The sequence below is a fragment of the Helianthus annuus genome, chromosome 3, assembly GCF_002127325.2.
Source record: "Helianthus annuus cultivar XRQ/B chromosome 3, HanXRQr2.0-SUNRISE, whole genome shotgun sequence".
Classification (NCBI taxonomy): Eukaryota; Viridiplantae; Streptophyta; class Magnoliopsida; order Asterales; family Asteraceae; genus Helianthus; species Helianthus annuus.
Window position 1 is genome coordinate 12,653,735 of NC_035435.2, and position 22,702 is coordinate 12,676,436.

A 22,702-nucleotide genomic window follows, 5' to 3' on the forward strand; every position below is an offset into this window, starting at 1 on the left:
AGATTGCACGATAAATGCTTGAAGGACCACAAAGAAGTCCAAGCGGGCGATCTTGTTCCTCTTTACAACCCGCGGTTGCGCTTATTTCCCGGGAAGCTTCATTCACGTTGGACAGGACCATACACAGTTAAAGAGGTATTTCCGTACGGGACTGTTGCAATAGAGAACGCGGACGGCGTTATTTTCAAGGTGAATGGGCATCGTTTGAAACTATACGTTGTCGGGCCGATAGAGTCGGTGGTGGAGGTCATCGAGCTCCAAACCCCGCACACATTATAAGTGTGGGGAGGAGAGAGTCTACGCTACTGACTCGCGGATTAAAAATGTAGCAAGAGCGTCAAAAGCGCTTTAGTGGTAGTATCGTCTTTTTATGTATTTTTCTAGTTTTAGTGTAATTTTGGAGTGTTTGGTAGTTTCCATTAGTTTGTACAGTTTTTGTACGTGCCAAGTGAAGGGTCTACGTGGGAATATTGTTAAAACATGTTGCGGATAGTAAAAATGGTGAAAAACGGCGAAAAAGGTTGCTGAATCTGCATTCTGCAGAAAACAGACACATCTGCAGCTGTGGCACGCCCGTTCCGTGGGTCGCACGACCGTGCGTTTGCGGCTAGGCCGGCACCTTGAGTCGCACCCCCGGTGCAGTTCCGAGATCGACGTGCCAGAGTGACAAGGGTTCGGTGATGCACGACTGTGCGAGGTGTCGCACGCCCGTGCGTGAGGCTGAGGGCAGTTTTGTCATTTGGTAGTATAAATACCCTCATCTGCAGCCCCATTCACCATTCGCGAAAACCCTAGTCGCACCAGCCGTTCCAGAGCGTTTTTGCCTCAAATCGCACGGTTTCATACATTTCATCGCACGGTATGTTTTTTCTTGTAGATTTCTTGTTTTATCTTTGTCTAGGTTAGATTTATCCGATTCTTCAAGGATTCTCTAGGGTTCTCTTCATAAACAAATCGAAACCCTAGCCCTTGCTAGAATAATTTGTCTCGTGAACACCCGGTTGACCTTCCGACCCCTGTTGGCCCAAAACTTGTTGAAATTTTGCAAAAATCAAGCTGTTCATAGTTCAGGGGTTCGAAATCTGCAGAATCGGGGTCGCACGGACGTTCCTTGTATGGAACGGTCGTGCCTGGCCGGCTGTTCACGATTGATCACTGTTGGCTCGGTGTTGCACGGTCGTGCCATTGGTCGCACGCCGTGCGGATACGACAAATACCGGCCATCTGTGCTGATACTCGGTGACGCACGACCGTGCATCTCGTCGCATGACCCTGCGACAGGCCCAGATCAGAATAACATAATCTTCATAACTGTGTGCTCGGCTGTTTTTGTTTGAAATTTTTTATGCTCCTTTCATTCTAACAATATTCCTCATACAGATGGATCATCCCTTCCTTCAATTCGACCCCGAAGACGAGCAAGAAAATTTGTGCATCCCGACACTTCACGCCTTGTGGAATAGGCGAGGGCGGTTTGGTGTCCCTAGGAGGCTTGATTGGGATGTCATGGCTGAACTAAATCAGCGTGAATGTCTAGAAAACATGTTGACGGTCCCACTCGTGCGTCTAGTCAATATCAACCGCCCAATTTACCTAGAGCTTACGCTTGAGTTTTTCGCCACCTATTCATACGAGAAGCCTAAAGCGCATAAAGTCCCCAACTTCCGCCATAAAAAGAGGGTAAATTTCAGACCGGGCGGTCGTTGGCACAATTGGACGGTGGGAAGGTTGGGGCGAAGACTAGGAATCTACACCGACAAGGATATGGATTCCGAGTTCTTCACAGATGAATTCACCTTCCCCAGCGAACTTGATCGGGGCGACTTTTGGGCACAAATTGCGGTTGGAGACCCATATGACCTTCGGATGTCAAAGGCCTCAAGGTTAGGCGACCCATTGCACAGAGTCATGCACCATATATTTAGTCATACCATATGCGGGCGCATGGACAGTTTAGGCAACTGTCCAACACCGGATCTTGTTTTTCTATATGCGCTAGCGGAGGGGGCACATATAAACTTCGCTGCACGGATGGCTGAGTATTTCATAAATAGTTCCGGTCACACCCCCAACAGTCAAATTCATGGGGGTCAGTATGTGACTCAGATCGCATATGGTATGGGGTTGATGACAGACGAGGTAGTTGAGGGTCTTACGATGGTGACTGAGGGCGTATTTGTTGACATCCGTTCGTTGAAGGCGATGGGGGTTATCGCAGAAACGGATCATGGGGATAGGTTGAGGGGGCTCAACAACGAGGTCTGGGACCCGTTGCCCCCACTTCCAGCAGAGGATGAGGATATAGACATGGAGGAGCAGCACGAGTAGCACCAGCCACACACACCACCACACCAGCCACAGACACTACCACATTCACCGCAGCACCATGGTTACCACCACCAGGAGTGGCCCGAGGGCATCCCCTCATACCCTGAGTTCTACCAGCAGTTCCAACAAATGCAGGTTAACCAGGAGCAGCATGGGATTTATATTGTCCAGATTAGGACTAGTCAGGACCAGATCAGGGCTACTCAAGATCGGATTAGGGCAAACCAGGACAGCTTGCACCAGGGAGTGCAAGTTGGGTTCTCATACCTGTTCGGGGAAATGCATCATGCCTATCCCGACTACTTTCAGCATCCTCCACAGTTCCCACCCTGGAACCCGCCTGGGTATGGAGATGCAGGCCCGTCCTTCACGAGAGATGATGCTAGTGACGATGATTAGGAGACGGTGGAGTTGATCGTTGGTGGTTTTAGTTGTTATTTCAGTACTTTGTTTCTTTCAGGTGTTCATTTTGGTTGTTATGTCAAACACCCTCGGTTATGTATTTTTTTATTTTTTTTTCTAGACACTTCATTTAGTTGTTTTGTCTATGTTCGGATACTTAGTACTTATATTTATGTAAATTATGGTTTGTTTGAGTTTATATTGCCTATGCTTCTGTTTTGTTTTGCTGTGCCTTGTGACATACTTGCAGATTTTGGCGAGCATATCTTGGATCGGAGCACACCACGGAATACAGCTTGTAAGTCTCGTTTCATCAGAAATCATCTTGAGGGGAGTACTATTATCCTTTTTCTCTATATTTCGGGTTTCGCATTGGGGACAATGCGAAGTTCAAGTGTAAGGAGGGGGTTAACTTTGTTTGTCCTCTAAAAAAATCAGAAAATTCAGAAAAATTCATTCAAAAATATCAGTATCTTGTACATATTTTTAGTAATAAACCGGTTGGTTGTGTTTTAGAAATATTTGGACTTGATAAAAACTCGACAAGCAAAATAAATTTTGAAAAGAAAACCGGAAAGCGTGACAAAAAAAGAAAGACTTGCACAATAGTTTTCACACTTTTACCCATTCCTTCCGTTACGTGAGCGTATTTGAGCCTTGATATTGTTATATATTTGTTCATTTCGGAGTAGGAGTGAGCCGGATGTCATGAGTAATTTAGAACTTGTCACTAGTATGCTTGTTAAGACCATAAACTTGCGGAATTGTGTAGAAGTGATAGAGGTACCTAGATTACCACTTTGTTGTTAGCCTTATTCTTTGTGTCATGTTTCCCGTAAACCTTACATTACCCTTTAGGATTAACCATGTCGAGCCTTCCCGTTTACCTTTGTCTACCCAATATTATCGCCCACTTAGTCATATTTAGCCTTTTTATGTTTTAAACATTTTAGTGTTGAAACTCAGTCAAAGTAATCGTTTAACTTGCGCTTGTTATAGTTTATTATTCATTATATAAATCCATTAGTTTGAAAAAAAAACATAAAATAAAACACCCTAAAATAGGGTGAAGTAGACAAAATTCGAGCAATTTTGAGTGATAAAATGATGAAATCTTGTTTATGAGCTCGTTGTCGCATAAGTCGCCTTCTTATGGCATTTGCATGTATAGTTTTGTTGTATTGCGCTTGTTAAACGTAACTACCGAGTTTTAACCATTTCGCCACTTTAAATATCCATTTCCATACCCTTCGCCCAAGCCTAACGTTAAAACCCACAAAGACCTCTTGATTTACACTTTTTCGCATGTTAGTTTGTGGAGACGAGATCTTATGACAAGCTTATGATATTACACATTTCATTGACATGGCATTGAGTGTTTGCATGTACACATTTTATGTATGTTTCACAAATAAAGCCGAGTGTATGTGAACATTGTGAGTTGTGTGAAGATTAGCATGTTAAGTCAATCGAAAGTGAAGTCACGGCTTTTTGGTTATCACCATATATTTGCATATGCTTGTTTGGTTTGACTCATTTGATGTTGTCTTTCGAAAAACCGGCTAACCGTTTGTAGTTGTTCCAATAAATAGTTTGTAAATTATCGTTCTTGTTTGATTCTATCTTTTATTGCATTTTAGTTTAGCTTGCTAGAGGACAAGCAAGGTTCAAGTGTGGGGAGATTTGATATTCGCTAATTTACACATATTTTAGTCCCCTATTTTATCCCCATTTTATGCGTTTTCGGCCGTAAAACCGTCATTCGGATACTTAATCATGTATACTTTTGTTTACAGGCCTAAAACAGCATGCCAGACAAGATGATAGTGAAATCGAGGACTTTCCGGACGAAACGACAAAGCTGCGAACATTCTGTGAAGTTTCTGGCCTGGGCGTTTGGCACGGTTGTGCAATGAGTGGAACGACTGTGCGGTTCCGACAACATAACCAAGCCCGGCGCTGAACGACGGTGCGACTCGAGGTGCAAGCCTTTCTCGGAGTGGAACGACCGTGCGACATGCGGCACCCCGTGCAAACTCGATGACCAAGCCAAACCCGGGAAGGCACTGCCCGTTCAAGAGTATGTGCCACCCTAACCCGGAGATGCACGATCGTGCCTCCAACAGAACGACCGTGCGTGATCGAAGACCAGTCAACTCTGCTGATGTCACAAAAGTATGGTGCAACGTAATGTAAGAGTGAACGGTCGTGGACTTTATTGGCACGACCGTGCGATCGCAAAATGTTATAAAAAACAGACAGTAGCATTCTGTTCGTAACTCTTGATATTTTGGAAGCGATTCTGGCGATTTTCAGGCTTCGGAGGCTTCTGCTTTCACCCGGATTCAAGCCACATTGTGCCGATAAGCTTCATTATCTTCCAGATTCTTAATATAGTGCTTGTTTATGGTTTGGTTTTCTAATCTTTTCAGAATTTTGTTAATCTTTCAAGCATTTAGATTAATATTTATGTATTATTGTAGCCTTTGAGCAAAAACACAACAATCCCTTGCTTGATTATAGCCATTAGTATGTTAATCTTTGTTTGTAATGACATTTGGAAGTATTTTCTATGTTAATCTTTGATGATTAGTTTGCAACATTGTTATTGATATTGATTTCTTGATTATAAGTAATTGTGTTGGATTATTGGTACTTGGTTAGTTGAGATAGTTGAAAAATGAAGCTTAATTAATCATGTATTAGTAAACTTTAAACTTGGTTAACTAGTTTAGCTTGGTTAAAATGTGGGCACCATGATACTAGAAATGGTTAGTGGTTTAATAAAATGTAATTATTGTTAATCAAGAAAGCTTGCCGTCACGTAAGGACCTTAACGGGTTAAATGGTGTTGTTATGAATTCTTGCCATGATTTGTTAGCTTAGTTAGTAGTTTAGGCCAAAATTGCTATCTTGGTGAATTTATATGCAAGATTTGTAAAATGAACTCGGTTGTTATTTAATCTAGTTTATGCTTGTCTCGGTGGTTGCATTGTGTTTATCGGTGTCGCTTTCCTTGATTAAGTGCGGTTAGAAAACTCCTAACGGATGACTAACTTATTTTTAAGAGATTTTCGTGGACATTTATCAATTGCGCGTTAGAGAACAATTTTAGGTGGTTAAAGTGTGTTTATCATTTTAGCTTTCCGAATGATTGTCATGTTAGGATTCCCGAAAGGGATACTAATTGTCTTAAAATGGAAAATTGACCGAATGTTTCTAGTGCCAAAACCGACTTAGTTAATATACTTTGGTTGTGTATTAATCAAGGCTATTTATCTATTTTCTACTATGTTTTATAAGTAATTGTTTATGCTTACTTTAGTTTATTAAAAATCAAACAACTTATGTTTTTACCGGTGATTTAGTGACAATGGTCTAGTATTATTTCTCCGCCCATTTCCTTGGATCGATACTTGGTTCTTACCAATACTTTACTACATATATGACGGGGTACACTTGCCTCTTTCGTGTGTGTTTTATGTAAAAGTAATAATCACTTTTATAAATTTAAAACCAAATCGTGTGTAATTTCATTGTAAAAATATGTGTAGTCGCGCACACGTCAAGAATCTTCCGCTATACTTGTTAAGAAATTTCGCGCCATAATATCCCCCATCTTCTTCACGACATTCTCCACCGCCTGTATCGAATCGACAATGACAGAGCCATGAATTGCTTTTTGTAAAGCTTGAATTATATGTAATTAATGTAAATTTTCTAATCATGTGATTGTATGAGTGTAATTTTCAGCTATACAATTATGCATGGAAGAAGGTGAAAAGGATCAATCAAGGGAAATGAATAAATGGGCAACGAATGCTTTAGTAGGATTATCATTGCCACGTGATGCTAAGTGCAGGTACCTAACAATGATTTATTATTTGAAAAATATGAATCCAATACCTTTGGTTTGTATTTTTTCAACTCAAATGTTATCACTTTGGTTACCATTTCATATGTTATTGATGTTTTTTTCTTCCTTTAATCATGCTAACTTCACCGTAATTATGGTATTAAAAACAACATGACCAATTCTTTTGTACCAAATGGTGTTCATACACATGAACAACCATCTATAGCATTGATGAAGTGATTTTCATTCACCCTGAAGTTTCATCAGCGAACTCTTGATAAGATCGCTTTATATAGTTCGTAAAACTAGTTCAATTTATTCATTTTGAAATTTGATTAGTTATTGTAGGCTTAGTGACAGGAATATCATTGTAGGATTTTTATTGTTTAAATTTATATGTTCAAATCTATAAACGAATCCTAAACATAATATTCTAATTCATATTTAACTACTTATCAATACATAAATAGATAATTAAAGATAGTATTTACATTTTAAAATTAATTCAAAATAATGATGGTTAACGTCTAACACGCCACTCGAATTATTGGTATACTACAAAACGGAAGTTCACGGGTGATAACTTTTATTGTCACACATCGCACATTTTATAAAACATATGATATCTGGTGTTTTTTGTTTAAAATACACTAAGAATTGTTAGCCCTATCACCGATAAATTCCAGTAATTTTAACTCAAAACTTGAGTATGCTCATAGAGTTGCACTTATATCAGATGCTATCTACTATAACACCCAGGTATCCTGCAGATGATTCCAAAAAAGGGGAGAGTAGTGATAATCTCATAAAGCTTCCACTAGCGAATCCTATGCATACAGCCAAAAAGGCCAAAATATCCCAAACCACTACTCAAGCATTCCTAACCACTGCTCAACCGCCCCAAACATCTCTTGGCATTTCAAAATTGCCAACAGATGTTACAACAACAACAACCACATTACTACCACCTATCCCACAAACCAGAAAAAGAAAAATGATAACCTCACCCATCAAAACCACAACATCATCACCCACCCATCATCATCCCTTCCATCGGCAAACCCTCCAAGGCCAACCAGTGTTAAAGAATATCTAGAGCTTAAGAAAAGGCAGGCTAAAATGATGGTTTTAGAAAGAAACCAAGGGAAGGATGATAAACAAATTCTACAAATTTGGGAAGAAAAATACAAAAAGGTTGATGCCCTACAAGGCTATGCTACTCTAATTTGTAGAAATCTATCCCATGACCCCATAACTAATGCAGATATCAAGAAGTTGCTCAGGGAAGATTACCTTAATCACATCATGGAAAAGAAACCATGTGATACTAATAGGGAACAATTAACATGATGGCCAAATGACTCCTTGCTAGATGAAATAGTAATTCTTGAAAAGTTGAAGTTATTTCTGATATCAATCCTTCACCCCCAGACTGGAAGAATGGAAAGAAACCAAATGATAAAAGGGCTCTAAAGATGAGAAGAATGAAAGAAGAGTTGGCTGCTGCAACATGGGCACCATGAAGACAATGGCAAAATGGAATGAGTCAACAACCCTTGAAATTATAAAGATCTTGAAATCAAAAGAGAAAATGATCCCTCATTACCCAAAAAGCTAGAATATGATCAACTAGACTTTCCTATAAAAACCTTGGTGAACCTTTAGAATTTCCATCAGCAAAAAATATCTCAATAGCTGCAAGGAACTTTCTCATAAGAAAACTTGAAAAGAAGAGGATGAAACCAGGAAAGAAGATTTAGCTGACACCATTATAGGAAGACCTGTGTCTCCAAACTCATCTGCAATAACTCTAGCCCCAACAAATTCCTTTAGCCTCAAAATTCTAAAATGAAAATCAATCAAAGATACACCTGAATTGACCTTGCCTAGGGCCAATGAGGAGGTGCAAAAAAATCTCAATGAAAAGTGTCGTAGGACTAAAAATTGAAGATCTGCTAGACCTAATAAGTCTTCCACTAGAAAGGGATCCAAAAGACACTGAGTTTCTGAACTTTGAATTACAATTCAAAGGACAAATCAGAGATCGGTTGATGAGAAATAAAGATTGATCAAATAAACATCCGTTTTGGCATCATCTGTTCTAGGGGGATACTGTTGGACCTACAAAAGCATAGATGGTATTCAAAATCCAAAACATGAACAAGAGATCAAGAAATAAACAGTTGAAGAAGCAATTTACTCCCAATTATAGTGAATCTTGAACACCTAAATCAGAGCATCTGTTTGAAGCCTTTGAACCACTGTTCATGAAGAAACAAGGCATGTTCAGGTCCTAAAGTCTGTTGAAGCAAAGGTCTGATGAAGAAGACCAAACATATGTGTGGCCAAACATATGTTTGGAACAAAGCAACAGAGGATATCTTAACACTTGTTTCCTATTGTAATAGTATTAGCTTTTAACAATGTTTAGCATAGTTGGATCAGTTGTTTGATTCCCGTAGATGTTGCTTTTAAAAGTGTTTAGCATAGTTAGATCAGTTATTTGATTCCTACAGATGTTTGCAACATCTTTGTAATCTTTCTGTTGGGAATGTTAGATGTTACTATCAGGGTGATGTCAGCCAATCACAAACAGAGCTTTCGTACTTATTATAAATAGATCTCACCTATTAGAGATCTATTTCATAAATTTACACACATTCTTTTTTGTACAAATAGATTTGTGAGTGACCAGGCTGAGGGGGAGATTTTAGAATCATTCCATAAAACATTTTTGCAATCTTTTGACTATATATGAAAAACAGTTGTTAATGATATCTTCCTACTTGTGAAATTATTATTTGAATTGCAATCAAAATTGCCTGTTTAACTTGCATTATTTCACAAGTATCAAACTCATATATTAATGATGCGGGTTGGTGTGTATATGGAATTAAGTATATTTTAAGCCCTTTTTACACGTTAGTCAAGTTTTAAATTTATAAAACACGATATTTTACTAACACCAAACACACATATGGGCAAGTGCACCCATCGTGAGCGTAGTATAGTGTTGGCAAGATACCAAGGTCGTCCAAGGACACAAGAGCTTTTAGTACCGGTTTATCCTCAGCGTCTAATCAAATCAAAAGTTAGAAAAAGTTTTAAACTAGAAAGATAAAAACTAACTAAAATGCTGAAAAATAAAATAAAAGATAAAAACAGACAGACAAGATGAATCACTTGGCTCCGACTAGTGTATAGTATAACCTTTGATTATTTCCGCACTTTTGCACTTTTTAAGAGATTATCTTAGTTATTGTAGTAGGCCCCTCTTTTGAAGATGACGTTACCCTCAACCCAGTAGTTTGAGTCAGCAAGGATACAATCCTAAAGGGTCGGATTATTGAAAGATAATTAATTAAGTTATTAATGCATATTGTGGTAGGCCCCTCTTTTGAAGGTGACGTTACCATCGGCTAAGTAGTCTGAGTCAGCAGGGATACAGTCCTAAGTAGCCGGGTTAAAATATTAATAGTAGTTTTAACTTATTAGGGGATCAAAGAGTTTGGACCCCCGCCATCCAATACCGGTGGGTATTGAAGGAGGTCCTACTAAATTTAACCCAGGTCCTTTGCAGGATCTATACACTGAACAATGGCAAGACTCTTACCAAACCGTTCCCTTAACCCCCGACCAGGTAGCCAACATACCTCCATATGGACCGTGGAGATATGAAAGGTGAAAATCTTTTATTTTATATAGACAGTAAATAATGCCAAGATACCACGGCCAAACGATAAGGAAGAGTCACCTTCAACATAAGAAACTAGTTATTAAAGTCATTAATACATAACCAAGTAAAAAGTGTGAAAAGATTAAAAATAAAAAGTATTGCACTAGACACTTGTCTTCACCAAGTGATGTAAGAGACTTAGGCAAACATGGCCTTTGATTGTCAAGAACTCTTACGATCAATCTTGGATCCCGAGACGACTCACACACTCTATGATGGACAATGGATGATGGTGGTGGATGATGGTGATGTGATGGTGGTGGGTGGTGGGTGGTGGGTGGTGGGTGGTGGGTGAAGTGTGAGAGAGGTGGTATGCCAAGGTATGAGTTGCAAGTGATCCAAGCACTCCTATTTATAGGCTGAACAGAAGCTCGGGCACGGCCCCGTGTCCATCCTTCTCTCTTTCTTCATTAATTACAGTTTGTCTGCATTAGTTAACCACGCCCCCGTGTCCGCTGAGCACGAGCCCGTGTGCAGAAGCGTATCTATACTATCAAGATTTGCCTGGATTCTGTGAATCTTATAGTTGACCACGGCCCCGTGTCCGCTGAGCACGGCCCCGTGGTGGGCGATAGAAGCTTCTACAACTTTGTCTTTTCTGCTGACACTTGGGCACGCCCCCGTGCTCACTGAGCACGGGGCGTGTTCAGCCTTCTGTTCTCTTTGTTTTGCTTGGGAAGATGCTGTCGGGGGGTCGGGCATGCCACGTTTGTTCATTTTCTTGTATTTGTGTTAGATTTAGGTGTCTTTTTTGCTTCTTTTGTTCCTTTGAGCTCATTTAATCCTGAAAATACAAAAGGAAGACAAAAACACACTTTTTCCAACATTAGTACTAAAAAAGGGTTAGTTTTATGCCGCAATTGATGTAATTTATATGTTGCATTTTATGCACATCAAATACCCCCACACTTGAATCATTGCTTGTCCTCAAGCAAAACTCCTTATAATGTGACTTTTTCACTCCCAAATGGAATGGGTAGAAGAGAAGGTTTTTGGGCTTGTCATAGAGTGTCGGGATTTCCAAGATTTTTTATTAGGTTTTATTTTTATTTATTTACAATCCTATTCGTCATGATTTATTAAAAACATTACATAAGATAAATTTCTTATTAGGGCATAACATGCCTTTTTTAAATTTCATTTATATACAAGTTCACATACCTCACGGGGAATCACTCAACACTCGGCCGAAGATGTATTTTAGTGAATCACTCGAGAGCGGCATGGAACTTACTTCTACCATAAGCTTGCCAAGCAATCAATCCTCCTCCTTTTTAACTATATACCTTTGTAATTATCAAGAGGACTTTTTGGGTGAAGGGTTAGGCTTGGGCTAAAGGTGAGTGATTGGGTTAGTGGTTAGTAAAAGGGCGAAAGGCGTAAAAAGCATCGGTTTTTGAAAGACTTTTAATTTGGATAGTTTATTTTATTTTTATGAACCATTTCTTTCAAACAAAGTTATTTTTGATAAAGTTGTTTGTTTATTTGGTTTCATCATCATCATTCATTTTTTTTCAACATAAGTCATAAGAAAAACCCGAGCTTTGTTACTAAAAGAATGGGTTAAAATGAAAAAGGGTTTAGGTGGGTAAAAAGGGGTGTTTGTTTTGGGTTAAGAAATGAAAAGGTTTAGGCTCAAAGGGGTTAACTAGGGGGATTTTGGGTAGGTAGTAAAAAAAAAAAGAAAAATAATGGTGTAGAAAGAAAAAGGGTTAGTTCTAATGCCTCCATCATTTACTTACTTGGGTTTAAGTTGGTAAGGACTGAGAATGCATTGTCGTGGGAAGTTCTAGAGTTGTAAGAACCAAGCGACTATTCACACAAGAAACGAAAAATGAGCATTTAGTTTAAAGATATGTATTTGTATGCTCAATAAAGGCTCAAAACTCACTTTTATGGGAATGGGTTTTGATGTGATCAAGTATAGATAATCAAATTTTAACTAAACTTATCATGCCGTTTCATAATTTTTTTATGTTGGTTCTTTTTATCACGACGCTGTCAGTTGTAAATTTGTAAAAATGTAACTTCGTTAGATCTTGAAATTCCCAAATTAAACCTAGACAAGTAAAAAGAAAATGAAAATTTTTGAAAAAAATTTGGGGTGATTAGCGGTTCCAATATAGTTTTGTGTAAGGCTTGTTAATTAGGACTTGCAAGATTCAAGGTTTTAGCATCCCACCCCCCTCACACTTAAATTACACATTGTCCTCAATGTGTCCCAAAAATAAGTTTTTAGGTTGATTGAATGTGTAAAAAGGTGTAAAAAGCAAAATTTTATGTTATTGGGCATCTGGACACGGCCCCGTGTTCAGGTTCCAGTAACAAGAATTTGTAAAAAGAAACAGAAGCCTGGACACGGGGGCGTGTTCAGTGAGCACGCCCCGTGTCCAGTTACCTGAACTGGGCATTTTCTGCAGATTGTGCAGCACGGGGCCGTGTTGGGCGGGCACGACCCGTGCTGAACTTGCTGTAAGGAAGAAAAATTTGTCGTATGGTCATGTTTTTATGCATGGGTCGCTGGTGCAAGTTTCCCTTGTTATCCTTCACCATCCCGAGTGTGTTTTACCCATTATAACATCACCAAACACCAAATTAACTAAAACCATCATTCATTAGAGAGAATTACATAATATTCCTAATAAATTGAAAACAAAGAAGAAAAATAAAAGTTAAAAGTCCTAAACTAGATAGGTCGAGTGATACATAAAATTATCATAAGGAGTTCTACTTTTTCATTAAGACCCAAAATCCTGGAAATAGTTTTCCGGTATTGAGAAGTGTAATAGGACTCTCGGCCGAGGGTTATTTCCTAGATGTTGTTAAATCAATTCTTCTATCTCTATTGGGAGGAAGAAGGCGGCTTCATTTTCCTCAACATCTTGTGGAGGAGGAGAAACACCAACCGGGACCCCTTGTAATATATCGCGAGGAGGTCCCGGGTGTATGGTATACCACTCGGCTGGTATGATGATTTCAGGCACCACGTTCCTTGCCCTTTGGGTTATTGTTGGTACCAAAGGAGGAGATGCGAGAATGTTCAACCTCTGGTGCAAAAGGTCGACCTCCCGGAGACACCTTTCCAGTCCCACCGTTAAGTGATTGATATGGTCGACCAATGCTTCTTCCAACCCCGTCATTTCATCAATAGCCTCTCTTAAGGCGTAAACATAGTTCTCCCCTGTCGGTTGTTCCTTGAGTGCGATGAAGACGTTCCACTTGTTCTGCTCGCCATTCTGGGAAAACAGACCGAAAAGAGTTCAATTTTTATGAAACAGTACCTCGGACACGGCCCCGTGTTCAATCAACACGGCCCCGTGTACAGTTGTCTGCAGGTTTTTAAAGCAAGGAATCTTGGAGCTTTAAATTATTTTTCCAATTTGTAGGTTATTTTTAAGCACAAATAATTCAGAGCAAAGTTGTATAACTTATTTTAAACAATATTCCTTGAATAATAACCTTACAAACATTACGATAAAGCTTAGAGTCATGAAGCCTCCAAGCTTTAATGGAGGTATTGAGTGAAAATTGAAGAAGAAGGTAATGAACAAAAGTGGAAAAGACAAGATAGTTGTTGAGAACCTTCTTTAGAACATACCTAGGATGGTATGAGTGAAGATCCCAGAAAATCTTTGTCTTTGGAGTGGTCCAAATGAGCAGGAATCTTGCTGCATTTATAGAAAACGACAGCACGCTGCACACGGCCCCGTGTTGGCTGGACACGTCCCCGTGTGTAGACGGAATCCTGACACATTTTGTCCGTATTCTGATGAAAATCAGAAGAGAATCTTTTTGGTGGACACGGGGGCGTGTTGACCTGGGCACGGCCCCGTGTCTGGAAGCTGGCTTATGGAGTTTTATTTAATTCTAAGGAACTTATCCGAATCAGGTGGTTCCTTACTGGATGGAATAACCCCAAAGTGTCTAAGATACCTTAATTGCTCTAGATTAAGACGAGAACGCAAGAGGTTGTCGGTGAGGGTGATTCCTAAGCTAAATGTAGGTGGACAAGTCCAACCCTTTTCCGGGCTCTCGTTAAAGAAGGTGTATGCCGAATTGCTCAGGTCTATTTATGCATCGAACGAAGTCGATGGAGAGTCATTCACGGCACAATCGGCACAGGGACGAATATCGCCCAAGTCTTCGCTAGAGTTGAAGGTAATGTCGGGAACAACGAAGTTGTTTTTATTTGAATGCGATTCCAACAATTCTTCTTGGTTATCGTCTTGAGATGAATTAAGTAAATCCATCTTAAGTTCTTTTAACCAATTAAGAATTAGATCTTCTAATTGAAATAGTTCATCAAGAAGCATTTCTCCTAGAAGGTCCGGTTGAGCGCATTCGAGGGAGAGATAAGGATTATTTTTACTTTCGCCTCTCTTAAGGATACAGGGAAACGATGGGTCTATATAACGGGGCTTATAATTTAGAAAAATAACATTTTAATTCTTTATGGGAGCCACCACATAATTGACACCACGTACCATAAGAGTGCCGAAAGTAAAAATTATCATTATCTCTCATGTTTGTGTCAGAAGTTACCAACCGTCGGGATCTTGCGGTTCTGTTTTCAGTAACTGAATCTTGGGCACGGGGCGTGTTGAGTGGGCACTGCCCCGTGTTCAGCTTACTGTCTGACGTAAAACAGGATTGCCAGTTCCAAAGATTGGGCACGGGGCGTGTTCAGCGGGCACAACCCGTGCTGAGTTCTGCACAAGCTGAAAAATTAAGAAAAAAAATCCTAAAAATAACAGAAAAACTAAAAAACCGATTAGGCCGTTGATTCCTAACTTCCTAACTTTCTTACACGTTAGTCAAGTTTTAAATTTATAAAACACGATATTTTACTAACACCAAACACACATATGGTCAAGTGCACCCATCGTGAGCGTAGTATAGTGTTGGCAAGATACCGTGGTCATCCAAGGACACAAGAGCTTTGAGTACCGGTTTATCCTCAACGTCTAATCAAATCAAAAGTTAGAAAAAGGTTTTAAACTAGAAAAATAAAAACTAACTAAAATGCTGAAAAATAAAATAAAAGATAAAAACAGATAGACAAGATGAATCACTTGGCTCCGACTCGTGTATAGTGGAACCTTTGATTATTTCCGCACTTTTGCACTTTTTAAGATATTATCTTAGTTATTGTAGTAGGCTCCTCTTTTGAAGGTGACGTTACCCTCAACCCATTAGTTTGAGTCAGCAAGGATACAATCCTAAAGGGTCGGATTATTGAAAGATAATTAATTAAGTTATTAATGCATATTATGGTAGGCCCCTCTTTTGAAGGTAACGTTACCCTCGGCTAAGTAGTCTGAGTCAGCAGGGATACAGTCCTAAGTAGTCGGGTTAAAATATTAATAGTAGTTTAACTTATGAGGGGATCAAAGAGTTTGGACCCCCGCCATCCAATACCGGTGGGTATTGAAGGAGGTCCTACTAAATTTGACCCAGGTCCTTTGCAGGATCTATACACTGAACAATGGCAAGACTCTTACCAAACCGTTCCCTTAATCCCCGATCAGGTAGCCAACATACCTCCATATAGACCGTGGAGATATGAATGGTGAAAATCTTTTATTTTATATAGACAGTAAATAATGCCAAGACACCACGGCCAAACGATAAGGAAGAATCACCTTCAAGATAAGAAACTAGTATTAAAGTCATTAATACAAAACCAATTAAAAAGTGAAAAAGATTAAAAATAAAAAGTATTACACTAGACATTTGTCTTCACCAAGTGATGTAAGAGACTTAGGCAAACATGGCCTTTGATTGTCAAGAATTCTTACGATTAATCTTGGATCCCGAGACGACTCACACACTCTACGATGGACAATGGATGATGGTGGTGGATGATGGTGTTATGGTAGTGGTGGGTGAAGTGTGAGAGAGGTGTTGTGCTAAGGGATGAGTTGCAAGTGATCCAAGTACTCCTATTTATAGGCTGAACATAAGCTCGGGCACGGCCCCGTGTCCATCATTCTCTCTTTTTTCATTAATTGCAGTTTGTCTGCATTAGTTGACCACGCCCCCCCCCCCCCCCCGCGTGTGCAGAAGCGTATCTGTACTATCAAGATTTGCCTGGATTCTGCGAATCTTATAGTTGACCACGGCCCCGTGGTGGGCGATAGAAGCTTCTACAACTTTGTCTTTTCTGCTGACACTTGGGCACGCCCCTGTGCTCACTGAGCACGGGGCGTGTTCATGCTTCTGTTTTCTTTGTTTTGCTTGAGAAGATGCTGTCGGGGGGTCGGGCATGCCACGTTTGTTCCTTTTCTTGTATTTGTGTTAGATTTAGGTGGTTTTTTGGTTCTTTTGTTCATTTGGGCTCATTTAATCCTGAAAATACAAAAGGAAGACAAAAACACACTTTTTCCAACATTAGTACTAAAAAAAGGTTAGTTTTATGACACAATTGATGTAATTTATATTTTGCATTTTGTGCACATCAATTAACAATCCAAATAATGAAGAATCCAAATAATGAAGTATTAAAGAATATTTATGGCGAGGATATAGCATGAAAAGAGTAGAGTAAATTACTTTTTGAGTCCCTGTGTTTTAGTGGTTTTAATCACTTGAGTCCAAAATCAAAAAGTTTAACGCCCTGAGTCCCTAGTCATTTATTTTATAACGTTTTGAGTCCAATTTTGTTTATTTTATAACGATTTGAGTCCAAAAAATTGGACTCAAAAAGTTAAAATTTGGACTCAAATGGTTAATGAAAATACTTATAAGGACTCAGGTCGTTAAACCTTTTGCTTTTGGACTCAACTAGTTAAAACCACTAAAACACAGGGACTCAAAAAGTAATTTACCCAAAAAGTATATTCCTATCAATTTAGTTTCGTATAATCGGATTGGATGCATTAGCGAACTTGATGCAACACATATTCAATCCTATTCAAAGTTCATATGTGGAGTGAATTGCAAGTTTTGTCCTTTATCTTTAGGCCATTTTGCAAGTTTTGTCCTTTATGTTTAAATTTGACGAGTTTTGTCCTTTATGTTTGAAAATCAAGCACGTTTTACCCTTTGGGCCTTAAAAATCAAGCACGTTTTCTCCTTTATGTTTAAAAATCAAGCACGTTTTGTCCTTTATGTTTAAAAAATCAAGCACGTTTTGTCCTTAAAAATCAAGCACGTTTTGCCCCAAAGGGTAAAACGTGCTTGATTTTCAAACATAAAGGACAAAACTCGTCAAATTTAAACATAAAGGACAAAACTTGCAAAATGGCCTAAAGATAAAGGACAAAACTTGCAATTCACTCTTCATATGTGCTATGAAATTAGTAGTAATGAAAAACTTACCTCACAGAGCATTCACAATAGCTCCATCGTATACTTCTCAAATTAACCTCTCATTGTAACAAATCTTTCACATCCTATTCACTACTTTATTTTTATCCTATTTACAAACACTTATTTTATTTTATTCCTCGTTTTTATACACTTACAATAATTTAATGAAAAATAAATAATAGCTTTACTCTAGTAAGTTTTTAATTTATAAAAGTAAGATGTAGATTTGGTGATTGATGTGGAATAAAAAAATGATGATTTTTAAACATTTATCTTAAAAGACGGAGGAAGGGGGAAGAAATGATGAAATTGTTATGAATGCTGTTAACTATTTTTTGCTGTTTCATTTTAGTTATATATAAAACAAAATAGTCATTATATAACATGTCTAAAATATAATGTGTATCGTATAATAACATAGATAAAAGGTCAAGATATAATATGAAGCTTTTTTTTTTCTAGGAATTAATCTTGACCATCAATTGATTTAATCAAGTTTTATGATTAAATGAGTGAAATTGAAGAAAAAAAGAGGCGTGTAGGTTTATGTATGAACATTTTAGTCAATCTAGAGCAATAGTTTTCTCTCTACTCCAATTCGCCCCCCTCCCCCTCTCAATTTTTTAAACGTTAATAACTCTTTCATACGACATTATTCTTTTTTAGAAAAATTGCACCGAAAAACGAGTGCTTTTTTATCTTTAAAACAAGTATACTATTGCTATATTTTCTATCTTTTTCGAAAACCCAGCTGTGTAAAACGCAATGGACAAAAAGCGTAAAAAATGACTTTTTTCTAAAACGCAATGGACCAAAAACACAAAGAAATATCTTATTTCTAAAACGCAATGGTCAGAAAACAAAAAAAAATGTCTTATTTCTAAAACGCAATGGCCTAAAACACAAAAGAAAGTGTTCTTTCTAAAACACAATGGACTGAAAACAAATAAAAATGTGTTTTACCTAAAACGCAATGGACTAAAAACACTTTAAAATGTGTTTTGCTAAAACGCAATGGACCAAAAAACACATAAAAATGTCTTTTTTCTAAAACGCAATAGCCTAAAAACACAAAAGAAAGTGTTATTTGTAAAACGTAATGGACTGAAAACACGTAAAAATGTGTTTTACCTAAAACACAATGGACTAAAAACAATTCAAAATGTGTTTTTCTAAAACGCAATGAACCAAAAAACACATAAAAATATCTTTTTTTTCTAAAACGCAATGTCCTAAAAACACAAAAGAAAGTGTTCTTTCTAAAACGAAATGGACTAAAAACATATAAAAATGTGTTTTTCCTAAAACGCAATGGACTAAAAACACTTCAAAATGTGTTTTTCTAAAACGCATTGGACCAAAAAAACACATAAAAATGTGTTTTCCTAAAACGCAATAGATAAAAACATAAAAGAAAGTGTTTTTTTTACTAAAACGCAATGGACTAAAAACACATAAAATGTGTTTTACCTAAAACGTAATTAACTAAAAACACAATAAAATGTGTTGTTTCTAAAACCCAATAGACTGAAAATACAAAAAAAAAAAAACGGTGTTATTTCATTACCTTGTAAAGCACAATGACTCAATTCAAAAACCTAGATCGTAAAAATGCAATTCAAAAATTTCTTACATAGATCGAAGCCGATTCTTCAGACTTCTTCAACGATTGACGACATTTGAATGTTAGAAACACTTATCAGCAATTGAATCGAATGAATCGAGTGATTCGCTTCAAAATTACGGGAAAAAAAATGAGATATTGTATGAAATTAAACTGAGTTTTCTTCAAAAAAAAGTTGAAGAACACGTTGATTGGGTGTTTGAATAATTGATTAGTGACGAAAATCGCACTATAATATATTGATAATTGAGATAGAAAGTGAAGAAAATGTTGAAAATGGTGGGTTTTGAAATTACAGAGAGAAGAAGAGAGAAGATTGGATGAAATTGACTAAAGTACACTTTTTTAGAGTTAAATGTCATTTTAGTCTCTGTGATTTGGGTCATTTTGCCAGTTTAGTCCAAAGGTTTCAGTTTTAACCTGTGGGTCTAAAAAGGTTTAACAGTTGCCATTTTAGTCCACTTGGTTAACTTAATCCATTTTTTCTATTAACGAGAAGGCCAATTTGGTCATTTTGTATGTAATTCTGTTAACTAAAACGGGCAATTCAGCCATATAAAATGACCGAACTGGCCTTCTCGTTAACAGAAAAAATGGATGAAGTTAACCCAGTGGACTAAAATGGCAACTGTGAAACCTTTTTGGACCCACAGGTTAAAAATGAAACATTTTGAATAAACTGGCAAAATGACTCAAATCAAAGGGACTAAAATGGCATTTAACTCTTCTTTTTATTTTAAATTTTATCATATATTATAATTTTATTGGTTTCTACTCTTTTTAGTCAAAACAAACTTATTTGATCATTTCCCTATAAATAAAATCATTTTTTAATAATACATGACAACAACTTTGGTGACGAAATAAGCAGTTGGATAAAGGTTGTCCGTTACATTTAGTTAATAACAAATTAATAAATTAAAACAAAATAATTGAACTTTAACAATAAAAAATATATATAATGAAAAAGAAAGAAACATGATGCTTCAAGTCTTCAACCAACCACATTTTCCCCCTTTTTATTTAAAAACTCCACACACATTTTCAAGATCCATCTAAACCCAACTTCTTTCTTCACTTCAAACATCCAAAAACTTCAATCAATTTCTCTCAATTTGACAATTTTGCATACCCATTTGATCAATCTTTCAAATTCCCACAAAATCACTCAACAATTTTACACAATTTGATGACGTCATCTTCAATTTTTGCTTCAAATGGGATGGTGTTAGCGACGGCGATGGCGGCCGTCTCCGGCACCGTCATCCTTCTCGCCTTCCGCCGCCAGAAACCACCCTCCACCGCCGCTGCTTCCGTCGCCGGATCTGCCAAATTCTCCTCCACCCACCAGCCAAGACCTTGTATCTCTATAGGTTTGTGTTTCTTGATTCTTTAGTTTTGACTTTGATTTAGTCAAGCTTTTAATTTCGTACCGGACCGATACCGTACCGAAAATGATAAAATATATAAATTGGATACTGTAATGGTGACTATCGTAAAAATGAATACCGGTACTGATAAAGATTTTGTTTGGTCGGTATTAGCCTAGGATATATTTTGGAATCTTGATGTAATCAATTATATAGTCAAAGGTGAACCGGCGACCCGGCGGTTGGACCGGAAACTGGCCAGTCGGACCGGTTTTTGGAAGGGTTTGACCGGTTTTAATATATTTTTTAACATTTAACTCTATTAATTTTTATAATATTTACGATACCTTCCGGTTCTTACGTCCGATTCGACGGGTCGGACCATTGAACCGGTAAGAAGACCGGTTTGACGTCCGGTCCGGTTCTAAAAATATTGTATATATGCGAGAAACAAATGGAATTTTGGTTTAGTACGACCATGTTGACTTTTTATTTTCTTTAATGTTGACTTTTTTGTTGACCTAGATGGGAAGAAGAAGAAGGTGAAAAAGAGAAAGAAGGTTCACTTTGCAGAAGATGTGATGGAGCCAAGTGGAAGTGGAGAGGAGTTTAGAAAGAGACTTGAAAGAAAGAGTTTTCAAAAGTTGAGGGTTAGTTCGTCATTGTTTAAAGATGAAGGTGGTAAAAGGAAAATTAATATGCCGGCCAATAGAATTGCTCTTTACACTGGAATTCTCAGGGATCGAAGTGTTCATCGGTTTGCTTATGCATGACTTGTTTTCTTTTAAATTTAGTCCATATTTTTAGTTAATTTTACAGTTTTTGTCCCTTTTCTTTTAAAAGAGTTAAAAGGCACCTTTGTAGTATTGTAGCTATTGTTGTTGGTGTGGTACTTTTTTGTACAAATTGAAAAGGGACACAAAGGTATTGTATAAAAGTGATTGAATTTCAACTTTTTTCTTGGAATTGATGGTTATATACGTGCCCTTTCAAGAACTATATTTACCTAAAAATATTATTACTTTTTTTTTTAAGAAATTGAAAGCTATTTTGTGAAGGATTCAAAATTAAATAAATGAAAGGGGATTTTCTTCGTTCTTTTAGGCTAGCAGGCGTACTGTTACTTTTTTACACGTGGAAACTTACCACCTCAACGCAACATTAGTTTTAATGTTAAGGAAATGGTTTCACATGATCACCTAGTCCATTTAGCCGTAATCTACCTTAATGTAGCCCCTTCACGCCCATGGAAAATGCAACCCCTCCATGCCGTAAACTACGCAAACATCTGTGTGATGTTCCATGCATGGTCACATTGCCAAGTCATATCCACACGTTGGTCTTCTTCGACGGGTCGTATGGTCTTACCCCTAATGCCACATGTCTAGAAGAAACTATATTTATGAAATGTCATTAGTTAGCAGGGTATTAGTAAAGTATGTGGAAAAGGAGTTAGTGGAGTCCATGAATTTTTGGATAACAAGTTTGCATGCCAACAAGGAAAAAAAATAGTAAAAGAACATAATAAATACCCTTTAGGCCTACCAAGCGACCACCAATGATTTTTGTTTAGTTGTGTTCAGAAGTGAATCACATTTTAATACTTTTTTAAAAATATTTTTCTCAATTAAAAAGAAGTCCCACCACTCATATTTCTTAAAATCTTGTCCTCAAGAGACAACCTTTTCTAGTGTCCTTTTCTTTCTTTCTTTCTTTTTTTTTTTTTTTTTTTTTTTTTTGCATTTATATTTGTCTTGGAAAAATTAGATCAATTTTGCAATGTCAAAGTTATACAATCATTTTATGAACCGATTTCATCGCTAGTTTATATTGTTGTCATGTTGTGTATCGAACCAACATGCAAAAAGCATAATCAAATCAAGTTTATATTGGAAAGGAAACTAGAAATCCATTTTATGATCACTCAATTTACGAGATTTTGGGAAAAAATGTGAAAATGATGGATATAATCATATAAGTTGTGGTATTATTGTTGATCATCCTCAAAAAATAAGATATGGGTTTTGCTAAAACCACCAAAAAGAGGTATATAAGACAAAGGAATCTAATGATAT

At 37.5% G+C, this 22,702-nt stretch overlaps 1 protein-coding gene across 1 annotated transcript; it reads left to right on the forward strand.

Annotated features, from left to right (window-relative positions):
• Window positions 1–20,255: 20,255 nt before the first annotated feature.
• On the forward strand, window positions 20,256–21,623 carry LOC110935619. Its single transcript, XM_022177993.2, has 2 exons — window positions 20,256–20,630; window positions 21,153–21,623. The coding sequence occupies exons 1-2, from the start codon at window positions 20,447–20,449 to the stop codon at window positions 21,398–21,400; spliced, it is 432 nt and encodes a 143-aa protein (XP_022033685.1). The 5' UTR covers window positions 20,256–20,446; the 3' UTR covers window positions 21,401–21,623.
• Window positions 21,624–22,702: the final 1,079 nt, after the last annotated feature.

Excerpts from the sequence above, each read along its gene's own strand:
- LOC110935619 (XM_022177993.2), top strand. The coding sequence starts at position 20,447 with ATGACGTCATCTTCAATTTTTGCTTCAAATGGGATGGTGTTAGCGACG. Across the intron at positions 20,631-21,152 it reads AAGACCTTGTATCTCTATAG|ATGGGAAGAAGAAGAAGGTG; the intron begins GTTTGTGTTTCT and ends TTGTTGACCTAG.